At 34.9% G+C, this 17217-nt stretch overlaps 1 protein-coding gene across 1 annotated transcript in view; it reads right to left on the bottom strand.

The window, feature by feature from the left end:
- RIC1 (RIC1 partner of RAB6A GEF complex) overlaps window positions 1-17217 on the bottom strand; it is a 47090-nt gene that overhangs the window by 3988 nt on the left and 25885 nt on the right. Inside the window, exons 7-23 of the mRNA XM_034410356.2 lie at window positions 16728-16819; window positions 15463-15551; window positions 14124-14268; window positions 13343-13391; window positions 12585-12731; window positions 12103-12306; window positions 11592-11630; window positions 11296-11406; window positions 9173-9262; window positions 7848-8008; window positions 7182-7320; window positions 6437-6553; window positions 5065-5793; window positions 4470-4628; window positions 3304-3440; window positions 2801-3087; window positions 2070-2267 (exon numbers count right to left, since the gene is read on the bottom strand). Of these exons, the coding sequence (XP_034266247.1) occupies window positions 2070-2267; window positions 2801-3087; window positions 3304-3440; window positions 4470-4628; window positions 5065-5793; window positions 6437-6553; window positions 7182-7320; window positions 7848-8008; window positions 9173-9262; window positions 11296-11406; window positions 11592-11630; window positions 12103-12306; window positions 12585-12731; window positions 13343-13391; window positions 14124-14268; window positions 15463-15551; window positions 16728-16819 (2893 nt within the window). The remainder of the gene's footprint in view (window positions 1-2069; window positions 2268-2800; window positions 3088-3303; window positions 3441-4469; window positions 4629-5064; window positions 5794-6436; window positions 6554-7181; window positions 7321-7847; window positions 8009-9172; window positions 9263-11295; window positions 11407-11591; window positions 11631-12102; window positions 12307-12584; window positions 12732-13342; window positions 13392-14123; window positions 14269-15462; window positions 15552-16727; window positions 16820-17217) is intronic.

Genomic DNA, 17217 nt, shown 5'->3' with positions numbered 1-17217 from the left:
AAGGTAGATAAATTGAGGACCCAGTTGTGGGGGCAATAAGCTGACTTTGTATAAATATACAAAAGGATGAAGGCTATTGCTTAACGCATTGTAAGCCGCCCTGAGTCTTCAGAGAAGGGCGGCATATAAATCAAATAAAAAAAAAAATGGGGAAACAAAATTTAAAATATGTAAATACTAGGAGAAAGGCTGAGGATGGCATGTTTTCTGCTGCAAGGAATGGTTGTTTAATGAAAAAAAGTTAAAACAGTTGTGTACTAAAGCATGAATCTCCCCAACGGCCCACCGGCAGCCAGCAGAGCTGGCAGCAGAGTCGGACAGTGAGGAGGTTGGGGAGGAACATGGGCCAGTCCTGGAGGCTGGGGAAAGCTTGGACAAGGGCTCTGCGTTGAAGGCAGAGAGGGAGCTAGACAGCAGTGAGGCAGAGGAACAGCTGGAGTTCCCAGTGTGAGCATGCGCAGAGCTGCTAGAAGACAAGAACAACTAAGAAAGCAGGGTCAACTTGGGAGTAAAGCCACACCTTGGAGATGATTGGCCCTTCCCATAGGAAACAAAAGAGGAGTGAATGGGGAGGGGGCTTTTGCAGGAAACAATTTGTTTGTTCAGTTGTTTCAAGAGTGGGAAGTTCTGTTCGTGACTCTAAGAGACTCTGTGCCAAGTTTTGCCTTACACTACACTTGGAAATAAGTTACGTAGCAGCTTGCCAAGTGAGATAAAGTGTGTGATAAATATTCCTTTGAAAAATTGTTTGGACAAGCCTTGCTGACTGTGAATGAAAGTAATTCACAGTCTTGCAAATAAAAGAGGTTTTGCCGGGACCAAGACTCTGCTTCCTGCTTTTTAAGGAAGCCTAGGTCAGAACAATGAGAATTACTATAGGTATGACTATATTATGGGATATTTAAGAAGTGTATGCTGTACATTTGTTTTTGATTTTTTTTTGAACTATAATAAAAAATTAAAAAAAAGAAGAAGTGTATGCTGTAAAACAAGAGGTAGGATAAGAATCTCTTGGTCAGAGGACCAAGATTCAGGCACTTGGCAATCGGCTTGCAATTAAAATGGCTGCGTGTCCCTCAGTCAGATCATCATCATGTGTGACCTTCACTTTTGTTGGCTTCCAACAAAAGTCAAGGGAGAAGCCAGCAGGTGGTCACAAATGGCAATCATATGATGTCACAATGACTACACAGGATTTGCTTAATAATTGCAACTACAACTGCCACATTAAGTCAGTACAGTCACACACATGTATTTTATGATCACTTTGTGTATATTTTGTGATCGCTTAGTGGTAGTGTTGTTGATTCCAAGTACCTCTTTTAAGGAAGGACTATGTGCAGAGAGAATGAACGTGAATCTAATAGCAAAGCAAATATACAAAGAGTAAACTTGTTGAGAGTAAGAGGACTTTCAGGAGGTTGTGCTTAATGATATCCTTAAGAACAGCAAGTTAAGTAGTTTAGTGATAGTTTGTAAGGACAGACACTGAATGATGTTGATTTGAACAAGAGAGTTTGTTCTAGTGGTTAGGGCACCAGGCTAGTGAGTTCTAGTCCCTCTTTAGGTCTGAAAACCAGCTGGGTGACTTTGGGCCAGTCACTCACTCTTAGCTCAACCAATCTCAGAGGGTTGTTGTGGGGAAAATAGGAGGAGGATTAGATATGTTCACCACCTTGAATTATTTATAAAAATAATAAAGGTGGAATATAAATAAACTTTTTTTTCCAACTTAATATTTATTATTCTTTTTCTGCACTTTGTGAACACTACTTATTCCAGAAGAGACTGGCATGGTCACTATACATACAGGTATGCTATCTTCTGATGAAGTTCTAGATTGCTGCTGCCAATAGAATTCCTATTTTGAATTCATTCTAAATATGAATTTATACATATATTATTGGTTTGTTTTTCCTCTGCTATTTAATCCTTTACCTTCTACATTATTCCCAAGAAAGATGAAGAAGCAAATGGCAGTTGTTATATATGAAAAGTATATTTTTATTTTCAGATAAAATACCCAGAACCACCTAAAAGAAAGCCAAATATCAGAATAAAGAACTCACCCACTTTACTTAACAAAGGTGAGAGGAATGCTTCCTGCATTTGAGGGCCATGGGAAGATGCTGTATCCATCTCTCTTTGTGAGGAGCTGATGGCACCAAACCAGCTATGAGTCCTGGGTACACCTGGGATGCCAGAGTCTATTTCCATGTTTAAAAAGCTGTCAGCAGACTGTGATTTTAAGAGTTGTTCGCCTATTACTGGAAATGAGAGCATGTGAATGAGGTGTTGTTCCAGCCTTAAACATGTTATTTAAGATTTCAAGCTTAATTCATTTCAAGGACTTGTAACCAACTCCTACTGCTTCAGGATGCCTACCATAACCTTCAGTATAGATTAATAATGCCACATATAGTGGAACCTGCACACAATGAAACCAAATTGATTTATTTTCTTTCCTATGAACCCTTTAACTGTAACATTCATCTGGTAGATAGTATCAATTCCAACAATTTCTTGCTATATGTTTTTATTCTTTGTTTAAATACAGTTTAATTTCAAAGACTGAATTAAACATGTTTAATCGTAACGCGCTAAAGTGCAACATCACTTGAATTCAAAATGTCTGCTAAATTTGCCTCTATGGTAGCACCAACAATGGATTTGGTACAAATATGAAAATAATCATCTGATCTGAAAACACAAAATGAAAGGTAACAGCACTGTAAGACTCCATTTACTCTAAAGCTACATTTAAATTCTGGTAAATTAAACGAGAGGGAGGATAAGATACCTGTTCTACATTTTCCGTTCTTCAAAGGTGAATTTATAGAGCACACTGGAATAATGGGATATGGCCAAAGAAAATCATTGTGTAATGTCTTCAAAGCAGACACAAAATCCTCCACACGGGCAGCTCTGTTGCGCTCTTTGCACAACCAGCCTATCAACTCAAAGCCCAGCTGTGCAGCAAAACAACCAAGGTCCTTAAGCCTGATTTCTTCCAGAAGACGACGAGCATGTCTCCACAGCATCATGTCAATGTACATGTTCTCAGCACAATCACTTTCCTTACTCAATCTACAAAGGTGGGAAAATAAGAAGGTTAACACCAAAGACAAACTTCCATTTTATTTATGGATTTGGTCTAATTTTCTAGGAATCAAGTTGGAGTACTGTGAAATTTCATCATCAAACAGAATCAGTATTGTAGTAATAATCTCTGTAATTTAATATATGTAGGGTTGATGCATGAAATATATAGCAAGAGACATATATTCTCTTCTGCTTGATTACCTTTTGCCAGATGGGCCAGATGGCATGCTCAGAGTTTTTTGCAAGTTAAATTTGCCAGCTGGCAGTGTCTCTCCAGATTGAGACAAACTAATACTGCGATGTCTGAAGAACTCAAAGCCACCACTTGAAGTAGGTTCCTACATGGAAGGAAGAAAGGGATAAGAATAGACAGGTTGGAGACTTCATTAGAGTTGGACAGTGTCTAAACTGATTAAATTAAATTTAAAGCAAAGAGCAGACTGGCTGAAAACCAGAAATGCTGAGAGTAGGTTTTATGGTGAAAGAAATATTTCTAATGAATTTCACAATAACGAGTTATTCAAGTAATCCTCCATCAAACAGATGCTCCCTGAAAAAATATCCATTTACTTATAATGACTTCAAAATTTTTTAGATAATAGGTATTTTTTCTTTTGTTTTGTTTTTTTGCTTTCTTGCTATATTATGACATTAAAGTGACTACTGCTTCAGACAGGCTTAATGCTACATTTGGTTATTTTTCAAAAAAGGTCTAAAACTTTTAGGATCAAAAACCCTTAGCTTAAGAGAAGAATGCTTCTGTTCAGACATCTTGCCATCTGCTACCAAAACAGCATAGGCCTGGCTTGGACATCTTGCAGATTGCAGACATCAAAGTATGACTAAAAGCAAATAGTGGGTCTGCTAAGACTGAGAATGTTATGCTATAGTTCTGAAAATATGACTCTTTTCTCCTATTCCCTTGATCAAAATATCCAACTACCCAACTTCAAGGAATTTGAAAGCAACAAGTTTGAAATGGCAAAAGCAGTAGTACGATACGGACTGATGAGTCGTTTTGATTTATAATACTTTTACCACACTTCTGTTTCCAGAATAACACATAAACAAGTCTTATGACATTATACACAAGCAAAGCTAGGCAGACCCTTTGCTTAAGGTGCCAAATACAGGTTGCAAGTTCTAGTTACCCTTAACCATCAGATAATCATGTTCACATACAGTCATTCATTAATAAAAAGGACTATGGTTTAGTGTATGATTAAAATCCATTTATTGAGGAAAATATCTGATATGATAACTGGACAGTTAGCAAATTTCACAAGTGACTTGAACATTTCCTCCTCCAAATTACATCTGGTTTAGTGTCAAAGACATTTATGATAGAGCAATTGTGCCTTTCAAACCTGAGTTGTTGGTGTAGCAGGAGGGGTCTCCGATTCGCCAGAGCCAATGGCTTTCAGAAATCTGATCATGTGTCGACAAAGATCCCACTTTCCTTTCTCTAAAGCTGTATTGAATAGCAGAGTTGCATGCTGCCTACTAACTGCTGGAACTTCCATATTCTGGAACCAATATAAAACACTTTTTACACAGAAGCCACTGATTCTTTTTATTTAGCACATCAATAAGCAAACAGAAAAGGCTGCAGATAAAAGCGTGCATCAAACTTCACACCTTTTGATTTCATTGTCTGAGTCCAATAATCATGGCCCATGATTTTACTGTCCATGACTATGATAGGACTGCTAACTGGAAATGACCTAGAGGCATCTATTATATCAATCAGCTCCTTTATACTTACACATATGACTGTATAGTAGACAATTTCATTCCCAAAGATAATTAGCATCTCTCTCTTATTTTTTATTTCCATCCTTATTTAATAAATATATACTTGTAAGAGACAAAGCTCTATCAAAATAAGATGCTTGTATTCTTTGGGTTGTGTGCTTAGCACACCGTATCACTTTTCCGAATAAAATGAGTGAATATAATTACCTGCAGAATAATAAGGTAAGATGCGGCTGTGTCCAAATCCTGGGCCATTAAACACTCTTCAAACAAGTCTTTTGGATTTCCAACAGCAGCAAAGAGATAATTCCACAGGGCATATTCTGTTTTTCTAGCACAATGAACAACAGTCTGTAGGAAGAGGGGGAACTCTGTAATAAATTTAGCCACAGTGGGAAGGAGAGGATCGGGAATGGGATCCCGCGAGGTAGCTTCTTCTTCCAGCACTTCATGGAGCATCAGTTCTAGTACATGAGGAAAATATGGTAATGTGGCACAAGAGTGAGCCAAAAGCAAGGCTTGTTCACCTAGGTTCCTCACCAAAAGCTGGCGTAAAATGTGATGGAGGTAGATCTGAGATGTTCTCTCAACAATACAGAAGGGGAAGAGGACCTCTAAATGTTCAACAGCACTGCTGTGAGTATATAAACAGTCATAAAGCACAGTGTCATTGACAGCACCAAGAACCAAGGCATCTTCAAACAAAACAGCCAAGGGGTAGATGTTAATGTGGAAAGGCAGCATGATCCGTCTTGAAAGAAAGGAATGTGGTTTGCGATGGTCCCTGGGAAACAAAGGAAGCCAGACCTTCATACCTGATCCCCCGCAGCTGAGCCACAGAGCTTCCAATAAGTGCCGTTTCTGTCTGTTAGAACGGCATGTTGTCCAAACATTTTCTACAGACTGGGCAAGTACAACAGGAGCACAGAATGGCAGCTGAGAACATAGGAATAATACTAATTAGGCTATTTTCTTTTCTCCCTTTATACAAGTTGTTCATCAAGTTTAAATGGCAACACACAAACATTAATTCTGCTGACATCTCATTCTTCCTTAATATAAGCACGATCATGTTAGTTTACTAAATTAATGTAACTCTCCCTAATCTCCATAATTTTCTTCATATTATCCTGTTACTACAAAGTATTTTTCCCATATTTTTAAATAATCAACAATATAGCTTATCTATTTTTCTTCACTCTGTATTAACATAAATGGGTTACCAAAGTACAGAAATGAAGGAAAGGTTCTTTAAAAATAATCTAAAGTTACAGTACTGCCTATATTTGCTACTGATATTAAATCCCTTATTTTTGGTCTCTGCTATGTTTATTAAGATATTGCTACAGTTCACATTGTTAGTTGTGTTTGAAAACAGCCTTCTACATTAGTCACTATTATACAATGTTGGGTAAGCAAGTGCTATTTGAAAAGCAATGTTACAAGAATTCAGAAAAGTTACAGTCATTTATTAATAAAGAACGCTTGCTTTAATTGTAAGATCAACAAAGTATTACACATTCAGATTAATTCACAATGTGCATTCGTTTCATTGAGATTTTTCCATAAGTTAACTCACAAGTTTCCTTTGGTTGGGACTACTTTCTTTTTCTCGTATCTGAGGACCTGATCGATCTCTCTGTACCATGATTAACTGTCCTGCTAAATTTAACATAATGCTCTCTGCTTCACAGGCCTTAAAGAAAAACAAACATTTATTATTCCTTTTCAATTTTGCTGAATTTATTTTTCTGAAAGTTCAAACACATCATTATCAGCACTGTGTTTATAAAAGCATGCTATTCAATATCATTCAATCCACACTGGTCATAAACAAAAAGCTGATGACCCAACTGCCCTCTTCGAAAAGTAAAGCTGACTGTCATTCAGCAGACTGATAACATTATATCCCCTATCCCTCACCATAGTTTATTTTTGATGTTGAACGTCTTAGAGCCATACTGAATCCTCACAAATGTTTTTCAAGTAAACTATCATTCAAAACAACAGCAATTTCTTAGTAACATCAGCTTTAAAAAACAAAAAGCCTACAGGAAGCTGCAAAAACAGCAGCTTATCCAAATCATTCCTTCATAAAGATATTATGCACATTAGGATATTCAATGTTAGTTCAAACACATGCATTTTTCTCTTGTCTTTAACCTAAAACACCATGATTTATCAATTTATCAACCACGTCCTCTCATCTATCTTGCCCCAACAATTGGGGAGATTTAATGAGGGACGGTCTTATATATACTGTTTTCAAGTGGAAAATCTGCTTTCTCTAGCTTTAAAATAATTTTAAAAAACCCTGTAGATACCTGCTGTGGCATTTTCAAGCTGATACCTGTCTCTGTTCTTACTGATGTTAAAGTAACAGACACAACAAGAAACGGGTGAGGAATATAACGTGACATAGAAACCTCTTGTAGAACCTGAATACTTGTAGTGGGATTAGGGCTGAAAGACAAAGAAAAGTCCAGTGGTCAGTCTCCTATTAGCCCCAAATAAACATCTGTGAGGTATTCTAAAATCTTTGTCTATCAGTATGATAATAATTTTCAGATAATACAACAATCCTGACGAGACAAAGATATTGCAAATATTCCATGTAACCAAATAAAGCAAACATTATTGAAAAGTAAGTCAGATTACAATTGGCTATACTGTATATTGAATTATTAACTATATATTCCTTTGGCAATTTTCTAATGCTATTGATTAAGGAAAATATTTTTCATTTTCAAGGTTAGCTTTGTCGAGTTCCCTAACATAAAGTACCTGCTGAGCTAAACATGACTTAATGCCTGTAATACTGAACTCTGTGTTAGTATTTACACACATCAGAATGAACAAGAGCAAAAAGGACACCACTCAAATCTGATTCAAGAGATTTTCACCAAAGGCTTCCTTTCTCCCTCACCCATACTTTAAAACAAAAGTAAAGTAAAATGAATTATGCAATAACATATTTGAAGTATACTCACCCATCAGATTTTCTTTTAATACTATAAAGGCAAATAGAACAGTCTGCTCTGAACAAAATTATGATGTCCCGAAAGACGCTGAGCAATAAAGTTTCTGCCTGCACTTTGGTGATATGAGCAAATGCATTGTCCAGATTGGCTGTTCGTAAATATACTCTTAGCTGAAAGAATAATGAATACTTTTGATCACAAACTTATAAGGAGAATTTAAACTAATTTTCAAGCCTCGTCCTTTCATGAGAACTGGCTGATCCACACCCTAACTACCGGTAGATTTTTCATGGAATGGATTTTTCATCTCTGTTGTGATACTAAATACACTTCATTCATTATCCTTTTCCTATGTATGTTTAAATAATATTGTGATTGGTATTAGAACTGTGTATTAAAACACTGAAATAAAATAATGATTGTACCTTAATACAAATAGATGCAAAGAGTGAAATATGAGAGGTAAGTTAAAAATGAGCAGGATTCAAAGCACCAAAGTGGGCGAGAGATGTTGGATAAAAAGAAAACGTCTTTTGATATAAGAGTGATATGATTAAAAGTTAGAATAGAGACAGAAATAAGAGAAAGGGGAAATATTAGTATACACATTTTTACATAATAAAATGAAAGCAATAACAAGAGGGAAGTTTAGAAATTGAATGGCGGTATTATTATGTATGTTTAAATAATATGGTAATTAGCATTAGAACAATATATTGAAACATGGAATAATTTAATAATGAAAGACTAACTTAATATGTGTACTATTATTAGAAATACATAAACTGGATGAATGTAACAACTATGATTAATATTACTAGTTTTATCTGAATTAAAATGTATAACACCCAGGTGCCACACTGTTCACGCATCGATATGTATGTATAAAATAAAATAAAAAACTTGAAACAAACAAGAAAACAAACAAACAAAAAATTGGGGGATTTCTCTTATTCCAAGTATATCCCAATATAGCCTGCCATAAAATGTCCTTGGAGTTTTAGAAAGAGTCTACTTTCTCCTTTTGGTTTTGTTTGTAAAATATCACTGGGCATTCCTTATCTCAATAAGGTAATATCAGCTGCAATTTAAAAAAACCTGATTTACAAAAATCAGAATTTTGAGGAATATTAATTTTAATCCTGATACTTTCTGAGAACAGAAAGAAAAATGAAAATAACAAATGGTTATTGTTGTTATTTGTAATTGTTATTGCTATGCAGGCAATAAAGTTTCTAATGTAACTAATATAACAGGCAGATTTCTATTTAATGTTGCCATAAAAGTGCACCAACAGGAGAATTTCAGTCTTTTATATTCAAGGTCTGCCTTACCTCTTCCTGGCGGTCACTTAAGTTGTAACATGCAATGACAATGAAGTCATTCCACCATGCTAAGCCTCCAGTAACAGTCATACTTTGTTCCTAAAATTAAGTGAAAAGCTTGAATTATTCAACTTTTTAAAAATCCACTTACCCCAACAGCTTATCCATCAAGGCTAATATAATCAAGGCTAATACAATTATATAATAAAAAGATGTTAATAATTTTGGTAATAACATTTATGGATAAACATTAGAGTATTAATTTTATTAACTCTTCCTTGGCCCCAAGTATTCTAGAAGTCAGTCCTAAATGTTATATTTATACAATTTATAAGAACTGCAGGTAAGAGCTTTGACATCACTATATAATCATTAGGGATTGATCTTGAGAAGATAGCAGAAAGAAACATGCTATCCCACTAGAAAAAAAATTGAGCCAGAAATGTCATTTTGAACTTGAAAGAGCTGTGTCAAGCTTGAGAGGACTGATCTGATCCCACAGGAAATGTTTTGATGCTGTTCTGAACTTGCTGGATTTTTTTTTTAATTTATTTTTTTGGTTTTGGTAAAGTCTGAATGGCACTGAAAAAGGCAGATTTGCTATTGAAAACAGCTGTTTAGCACTCAAAACAAGCTGTTTTCATATTTTAAATATTCTGCATACCTCCCTTGCTATTGAAAGCAATGCTATTGTCTTAAATCTCCAGAAAGAATTTCCTTGAAGTGTTTCTGGCTGAATGATGGAGTTAATTTTACCTAAGTGACAGGTGCACAAATTGGATCTACCACTTCTCCCACTACCACCACCAATATTCCTTCAAGTTGAGGTTTTAAGTTTTAAAAATCTGAACATGAAAGTAGAAGCAGAAGTAGTTTTATAGAATATAGAATAACAGAGTTGGAAGTGACTTTGGAGGTCTTCTAGTCCAACCCCCTGCTTAGGCAGGAAACCTTACACCACTTCAGACAAATGGTTATCTAATCTCTTCTTAAAAACTTCCAGTGTTGGAGCATTCACAACTTCTGGAGGCAAGTTGTTCCACTGATTAATTGTTCTAATTGTCAGGAAATTTCTCCTTAGTTCTAAGTTGCTTCTCTCCTTGATTAGTTTTCATCCATTGCATTGCTTCTTGTTCTACCCTCAGGTGCTTTGGAGAATAGTTTGACTCCCTCTTCTTTTGGCAACCCCTGAGATATTGGAACATTGCTATCATGTCACCCCTAGTCCTTCTTTTCATAAGACTAGACATATCCAGTTCCAGCAACCGTTCTTTATATGTTTTATTCTCAAGTCCCCTAATCATCTTTGTTGCTTCTCTCTGCACTCTTTCTAGAGTTTCAACATCTTTTTTACTTTGTGGTGACCAAAATTGGATGCAGTATTCCAAGTGTGGCCTTACCAAGGCATTATAAAGTGGTATTAACACTTCATGTGATCTTGATTCTATCCCTCTGTTTATGCAGTCTAGAACGGTGTTGGCTTTTTTTTCCTTCCTGATTCCCTCAGTTTATTTTATTTATTACATTATTTAGAACCCATATTTCACAATAACAAATCTCCCAACCAGCTAATATACAATGTAAAAAACAGAAAACTTCCAGGATCCTTCCTACAGAGTTACTTGTTGTAGCTGCCTTTGGCAGAAGAAAGAATCCAGTTAAGCTGTTTTGGGGATAAAGATATCCATGGCCTGCTTTCTCCCCCACCCTTATTATAATCCACCTCCTCCATTCACAAAATTAATAAACAACAGAAACTATATGGCTTCCCTCTTCTCCAAAATAAATTCTGCCAGAATAGCTATTAGCCAACAGTTCTATTTCTTAGCGAAGTTATAAGAAATCCTTTAATTACTGGAATAATATAATTTTATAAGATGCTTTCCTCCTTTCTCCTAAAATACAAAATGTCATATCTATCGCTGAGCACTGACACAAGAAAGTATTTCTATGAGCCTTAATGTAAATGTCTATTATTTAATACATACGTATATTACATACATTACATTACATACATTACACACAACAGATTAGCAAACAGTCTATAAATCTCAATGACATTCTATAAATTGGTAACATTTTTAGACGTAATGTTTCTTTGTCCATTAATTCATTTATAATCAGCCACTCACCTGGGTAATGTTGCCAAACAGTTTCCATTTTTTGGAAAGCAGAGAGCAATGTGCAAAGCCAAATTTGCCAACTACAGCTACATTCTGCCCCATCTTATCAATGGCTGAAAACTGTTTATGAAGAAAACAAATGCAACTTGTCAGATCCTTATTAACAGAAGAATTATACTATTTGCCCTATTTCATTAATAATGATTTCTAATACAAGCTGCCCCATCCAATTCATTTCTATAAAAAGAAATTTCTCTCTCAATACAATCAAAATTGTAAAGTATTCGCGTTTTAAAGCAACTTACCCTTATGGGCCAGTTGATCTCTAAATATATATTGTGAATCTTTAAAAGAAGGGGAAAAAAAGCATTATGAAAATTTATTATAATTATCACATTTCATCAAAGTCAATAAATAAAATATTACATGATTACATCTGCAAATATTTATTCTCATTTTCAGTAGATCATCTCTGGGTAATATAGTAGATATTCATCATTCTTTATTTGCATGTATATTTTATATATTTATTGACATATGTGTATTTATTGGCTTCTATGTGTAGTCTATCAGGAACATAAATAAAAAAATTCAGTTAGGAAGTTTTAACAGTAAAGATATTTTGATCCTACTAGACAATAGAGATTATAGAACTAAGAATAGGTTTCTTATATGAGAGAGTCAAAGCATTTTAAGATGTAGTCTTGGGAAGTCACTAGTTTTTAATCTGGTCTTCTTTCACAGCAGAAGCTGACAGGCATTAAAAAAAATAAGTTGTGAAAAGGGAAGCAGTCAAGTGCCAAGAGAGGAAGTTACCTGTACAACATGCCAATGCCTGTGCCCTAATAAAGTGCTTAAACCCTGAGAATCTAAGCTCTCATATGAAAATTGGCCTCTTTCTCTGACAGTCTTATGTTCAGCATGTGCTGAGGAACTTCTAGGAGTCTGAGCTTGCACTACATCTCCACAGTTCAAGTATAAGCGATCTTCTCCCTGAAGGAGGACCTGCTCCTGGCTGCTCTGTGAATAAACAAAGAAACAAATACTTCAGACAGTGAACAGTAGTAACATAAATAAAGTTTCTAAGAAAATAAAAAAATAAAATTGGGAAAAGATTATTTAAGAATGGTGGCACGTTCATGTTTCAAATAAAGTTTACACAGCAGCATTGTTATATATTCTTTATTTATATTTTCTTTAAAAATATTTTTTAAATATAATTCAAATTAGGCAATGCTTTGACCAAAAATATAATAGAAGTAACCTAGCACTACAAATCATCAAACTTGAATACTTACTATGCAAGGATTAACTGCGAGTGCACTTTTGATGAACTGAAATTGCAAAATACCAAAATGTTGCCCTTTGTTTTTGCTCTCAGTCATTGAATTCCCAGAGTTATTTGCATCGATTACCCATAGATGATAACCTTCAGATCCCCAACTCTAAGAAGAAAAATAAAAAATAAGAGTATATCATTTAAAACAACTAAGAGATTGGAACAGAGAAATACTGTCTAGAATTTTTCTATTCAAAGAATGCCTAATATAAAGTTGACACCAATAAGTTTGATGAAAAGCACAGTTCTCCTCCTTTATATCCCTTTCCCACCATTTACAGATATTTTCACAATTTTGTATACCTTTTACAGCCATGTGTGCTAAGAAAAACCACAGACAAAATCTCTATCCAAAGGTCAGCCTTGTTCTGTGAAATAGTAGTATTTGCTAGAACTGTTATCCAAGACATATTCCAGTTCCTAAGAACTGAATGGTCTTGTTATTCTGACCGAAGGAACATACTGCGGTTTTCTAAGATCTGTCCCTAGCAGGGAATATAATTTGCTTATGAACCTCACTATTTTTCTTTGTGTAAATTAAGTAAATTAAATTTAACCTGAAAATATCTGGATTGTAATATTAATGCAGAAAGAGGCTTAAGTAGAGTGGATAAATCCAAGTTAATTTATTGGTAAAGTATTAGAATAAAATTTAATTGTGTGTACGTACATGAGAAAGAAAAATAAACTAGTAAAGTAATAATAAATGATGCTCACCATAGAGCTGATCTTCAGAGGGTCCTTTTTAGTACCATCAGTTCGATGACTAAAATGAATAGCATAAACAAAATATTGCATTTAAATATTGGATAAAGAGACTTTGTGTTTCAATTCACTACATACATACTAATGGGGGGCATTTTTAATTCCCTATTTCCAAGTCTCACCTTTTCATCCTTGATATATTAAACCTAAATAGCCAAGAAAAATAGGTATGAGATATTTGGGCAAATATTTCTATTTGCCCAACCCTATTCTAGGGATCTTTAATATCATTTGTACTTTTCTACTAATTTAAAAGTATTACATCAGATCAGTTTAATCAACTTCGTCAAGTCTAATAAACAGAGGAAAAAAGGAAACTCTTCTGTAGCTATTAAAAATAGTTCTGAATTTAGAAGGTACAGTATACGTAGCACATAAAAACATAGATCCATATTTTATACAGCAGAGACTGAAGGGAGAACTGATTTTGTAGCTGCAGATAAAAAAGCTGCAGGGAAAATAAGTAGGTGAAAAGTCAGCCGTCCCTTTCCAGATGCCTTCGCTTCTCCTTCTTATGTCAGCACTAGAGTAAATGCAGGTTGAAGTGCTGACATTGTGCATAAAAAAAATGAGCGTTTTGCTTTTCAGCATTTTCCTTTTTACTAATTCAGTTGATAATATATACAGTATGAGATATTAAATAATTAAGCAAAGAAAAATAGTTTTAAAAGCTTTGCGTAGCAAATACAAAATTTACATATTAATATCCTAATATGAAGCAAAAGTTACTTACATAAAGTCACCTCCTAGAGTACAAATAAGCTGGGCCCCAAATACACTCCATAAAGACAGGCCTCCACACTCCCAGGTCACCATAACAACACAATTATCTGGAGACCATCTGATGAGTTTAACAGCTCCTGTTTTGTTCCAAATATCTATTGAAATACAAAAATTGTCAGCAGATTTTAAAAACCTATTTTTAACATTTTTAACTATTTTAAAGATGGGTAGTAGTTTAATATATTTAACTCCCACTTTTCTTCTGGAAATTCAAAATGCTACACAAGGGATTCAATTCACTTCTACAATTGCTATTCTTTTAGGATGAGAAATTTAGCTGCAAGGTGAAGGTGTAGTATATTGGCTCTATGGGATAGGTAATATACTCCAAAATATTAATCCTAACAGGATGCAATTTAATTTTATTAAACAATGCAGAGTTTTATCCTCCTCATGATACACATACAAATGCACGAAAACAGAGTAAGAAGTCATCAGGATGAACAGAAAATGCATATCTACATTCTACCCTCCCTCTTTCCTCTGTATAAATTATTCTTGCTTAAGGATATGAAAAACTTTACCGGAGCTCTTAGCTCAGTTGTCATAGATCTTTGGAGCCCTGCCACAATTCTTTCCAAGCTAGTAAAAAATATTGGAATAGCGTAAGTGAACCTTATAACTGTTTCCAAGCAATTTCTCTATTTCTCTAACAAGCCTGTAGTCAGAGCACAATACCCGGAAATGCAAAGCAAGATTTATAGCTTTCTAAACTATGTGTTAGATGTATAAATGTTGGTGCAAAGGGAACCTTTTTTACTGGTAACTAACCACTCGGTTTCTCTTTGTGTGACTAAGAAACAATGCATTCATGTTGGGTAACTAGTAGAACGTCCTGGGTTGCAAAACCATTACGACCACTAGATTTTAAAAAATATATATTATGGCAAACATAGCTCTTTCCCAACCTCTAGAATTTTTTTAGATTTCTTTTCAGCTCACATCTGCTAGCTCTGTTACTGTTAACTGTTGACTCCTCCTTAAAAGAAAGAAATAACTGTCTTTCCGGAGCTGGTACAGCTATGAGCACAACCTGGCCAGCCTGTACTGTATGATGGGTAATAATAATGATACTTCATAATTTTTGTCAGACATATATTCTCTGCTACAGAATTGTACGGGATATGCATAATTGAATGTGCATAGACCCAGATGATTGGATAGGTAGGTCAGCCTTTTGTATGGCCACTGTATGCTAAACTGTTTACTTGTTATAAATTAATCAGGGAGGGATATCACCAAAAAGATGGTAAACAATCCAACCTGAATGTTAATATAATTGGGCTTACCAGGATATTGCTTGGGTGTTAGTTCCAGTTTGTGAGATAGCTGCATGGCCCCTGTGGAGTGATCTATTGTATACACTTGCACAGAACCACTAGAAAAGCAAAAAAGACAAACAATTCTGTGACAAGAATTTTAAAATTAAGATGAAAATGGGAATGTAAACAATAAGTCCACTTCATATAATTAATTCAAATACAGGTAGTTCTCGATGTACGACCACAATTGAGCCCAAAATTTCTGTTGTTACATGAGACATTGGCTAAATGAATTTTGTCCCATTTTATGAACTTTCTTGCCTCATTTGTTAAGTGAATCACTGCAGCTGATAAGATAGTAACTCTGTTGTTAAGTGAATCCGGCTTCCCCATTGACTTTGCTTGTCAGAAGGTTGCAAAAGGTGATCACATGACTTTGGGACACAGCAAGTCATATAGACCAGTTGCCAAGCACCTGAATTTTGATCACATGATCACGGGAATGCTGGGAAGGTCATAACTGTAAAAAAGGATCATAAGTCACTTTTTTCAGTGCCGTTGTAACTTTGAATGGTCATTAAATGAACTGTTGTAAGGCAAGGACTTCCTATACCTCATTAGTGTCAGAGGGAAGCAGATGTTACAATCATATTAGGACTGTCAAGGGACAAAAGGTGATGGGTATGAATGTAGCATCTGCAGGCCTTCTTAAACCAATTCTAGATTTAAAATGACTTTTTGAAAGAACTGCTGGTGGGTGCTACATAAACATTCTGCATCCAACTGAATCTGTTGGGATCTACTAGATCAGGGGTGTCAAACTCAAGGCCTCAAGGTATTCCACCTTGAATACTCTGTCCAAGTCTTAAAGAAGAATTCAGAAAACTTGAAGAAGTTTAAGAAAGGGCAACAAGGATACTTAATGCACTAAAAACCAAGCATTATGAAGAGAGAGTGAAGGTATTTGGCATTAGTTCTGAGGAGAATGCAGTGGATATGATAGCACACCTCAAATATCTGACAAAAGATCAAAACATGTTCTACATGTGTGCAGAATATAAGACATATAATAATCAACTTATAAGAAGGCAAATTGTACAAAAAACCTTGCAAACATCCGAACAATGTCCCATATTTCAACACCACAACTCTAAAATGTTTTGAACATTCTACCACAGGAAAAAGAAAAGCAGTTCAAAGCAAGCCTTTTGCTCCTTTGTTTTTCAGCCATAAGTATGGCTTGATAATTTAAAAAAAAATATTCCAGTTCTGAGTTAAGATATTCAACTTACTTTGCACAGCCAAATGCCATTAATCTGTACTTGTTGTTTACAGCCACACAAGTCCCATCGAAAACTTCCTGTGCCCAAACACCATGGAGTTGCTGCAAGAGTATTTTATCCAAATTATCTGTTTAGCTTTCAGCACATTGTGTTACATCTTAAAATGAGGCATGACCTATATGCCCTTTTTAAACTGATAACAAGTTTTAAATTGAGTACAGTATCATGCATTTTGAAATATTTGTTTTATATAGTGCTAAATATTAAAGAAAGAATGCATAAATGATGCACAAGGGAACAACGTATTTTAAGTAAATAAATTAACAAGAAACAAAATGGTATAGCTGAAATTTATTAGCAGAATATAATAATGCCAGTATGAGATTATGAAACAAGCTGATATTCTAGAAATATTATTTGTCTACTTCACTCTTTCTTTATAGGGATAATCTTACATTAATATTTTACTGCAAAAAATGAATCTCATTTTATTTAGAAT

Source organism: Pantherophis guttatus, chromosome 2, assembly GCF_059756535.1.
Source record: "Pantherophis guttatus breed Tessera chromosome 2, ASM5975653v1, whole genome shotgun sequence".
Taxonomy (NCBI): Eukaryota; Metazoa; Chordata; class Lepidosauria; order Squamata; family Colubridae; genus Pantherophis; species Pantherophis guttatus.
The sequence above is the reverse complement of the archived record's forward strand: the minus strand, read 5'-3'. Positions and strand labels throughout refer to the sequence as shown.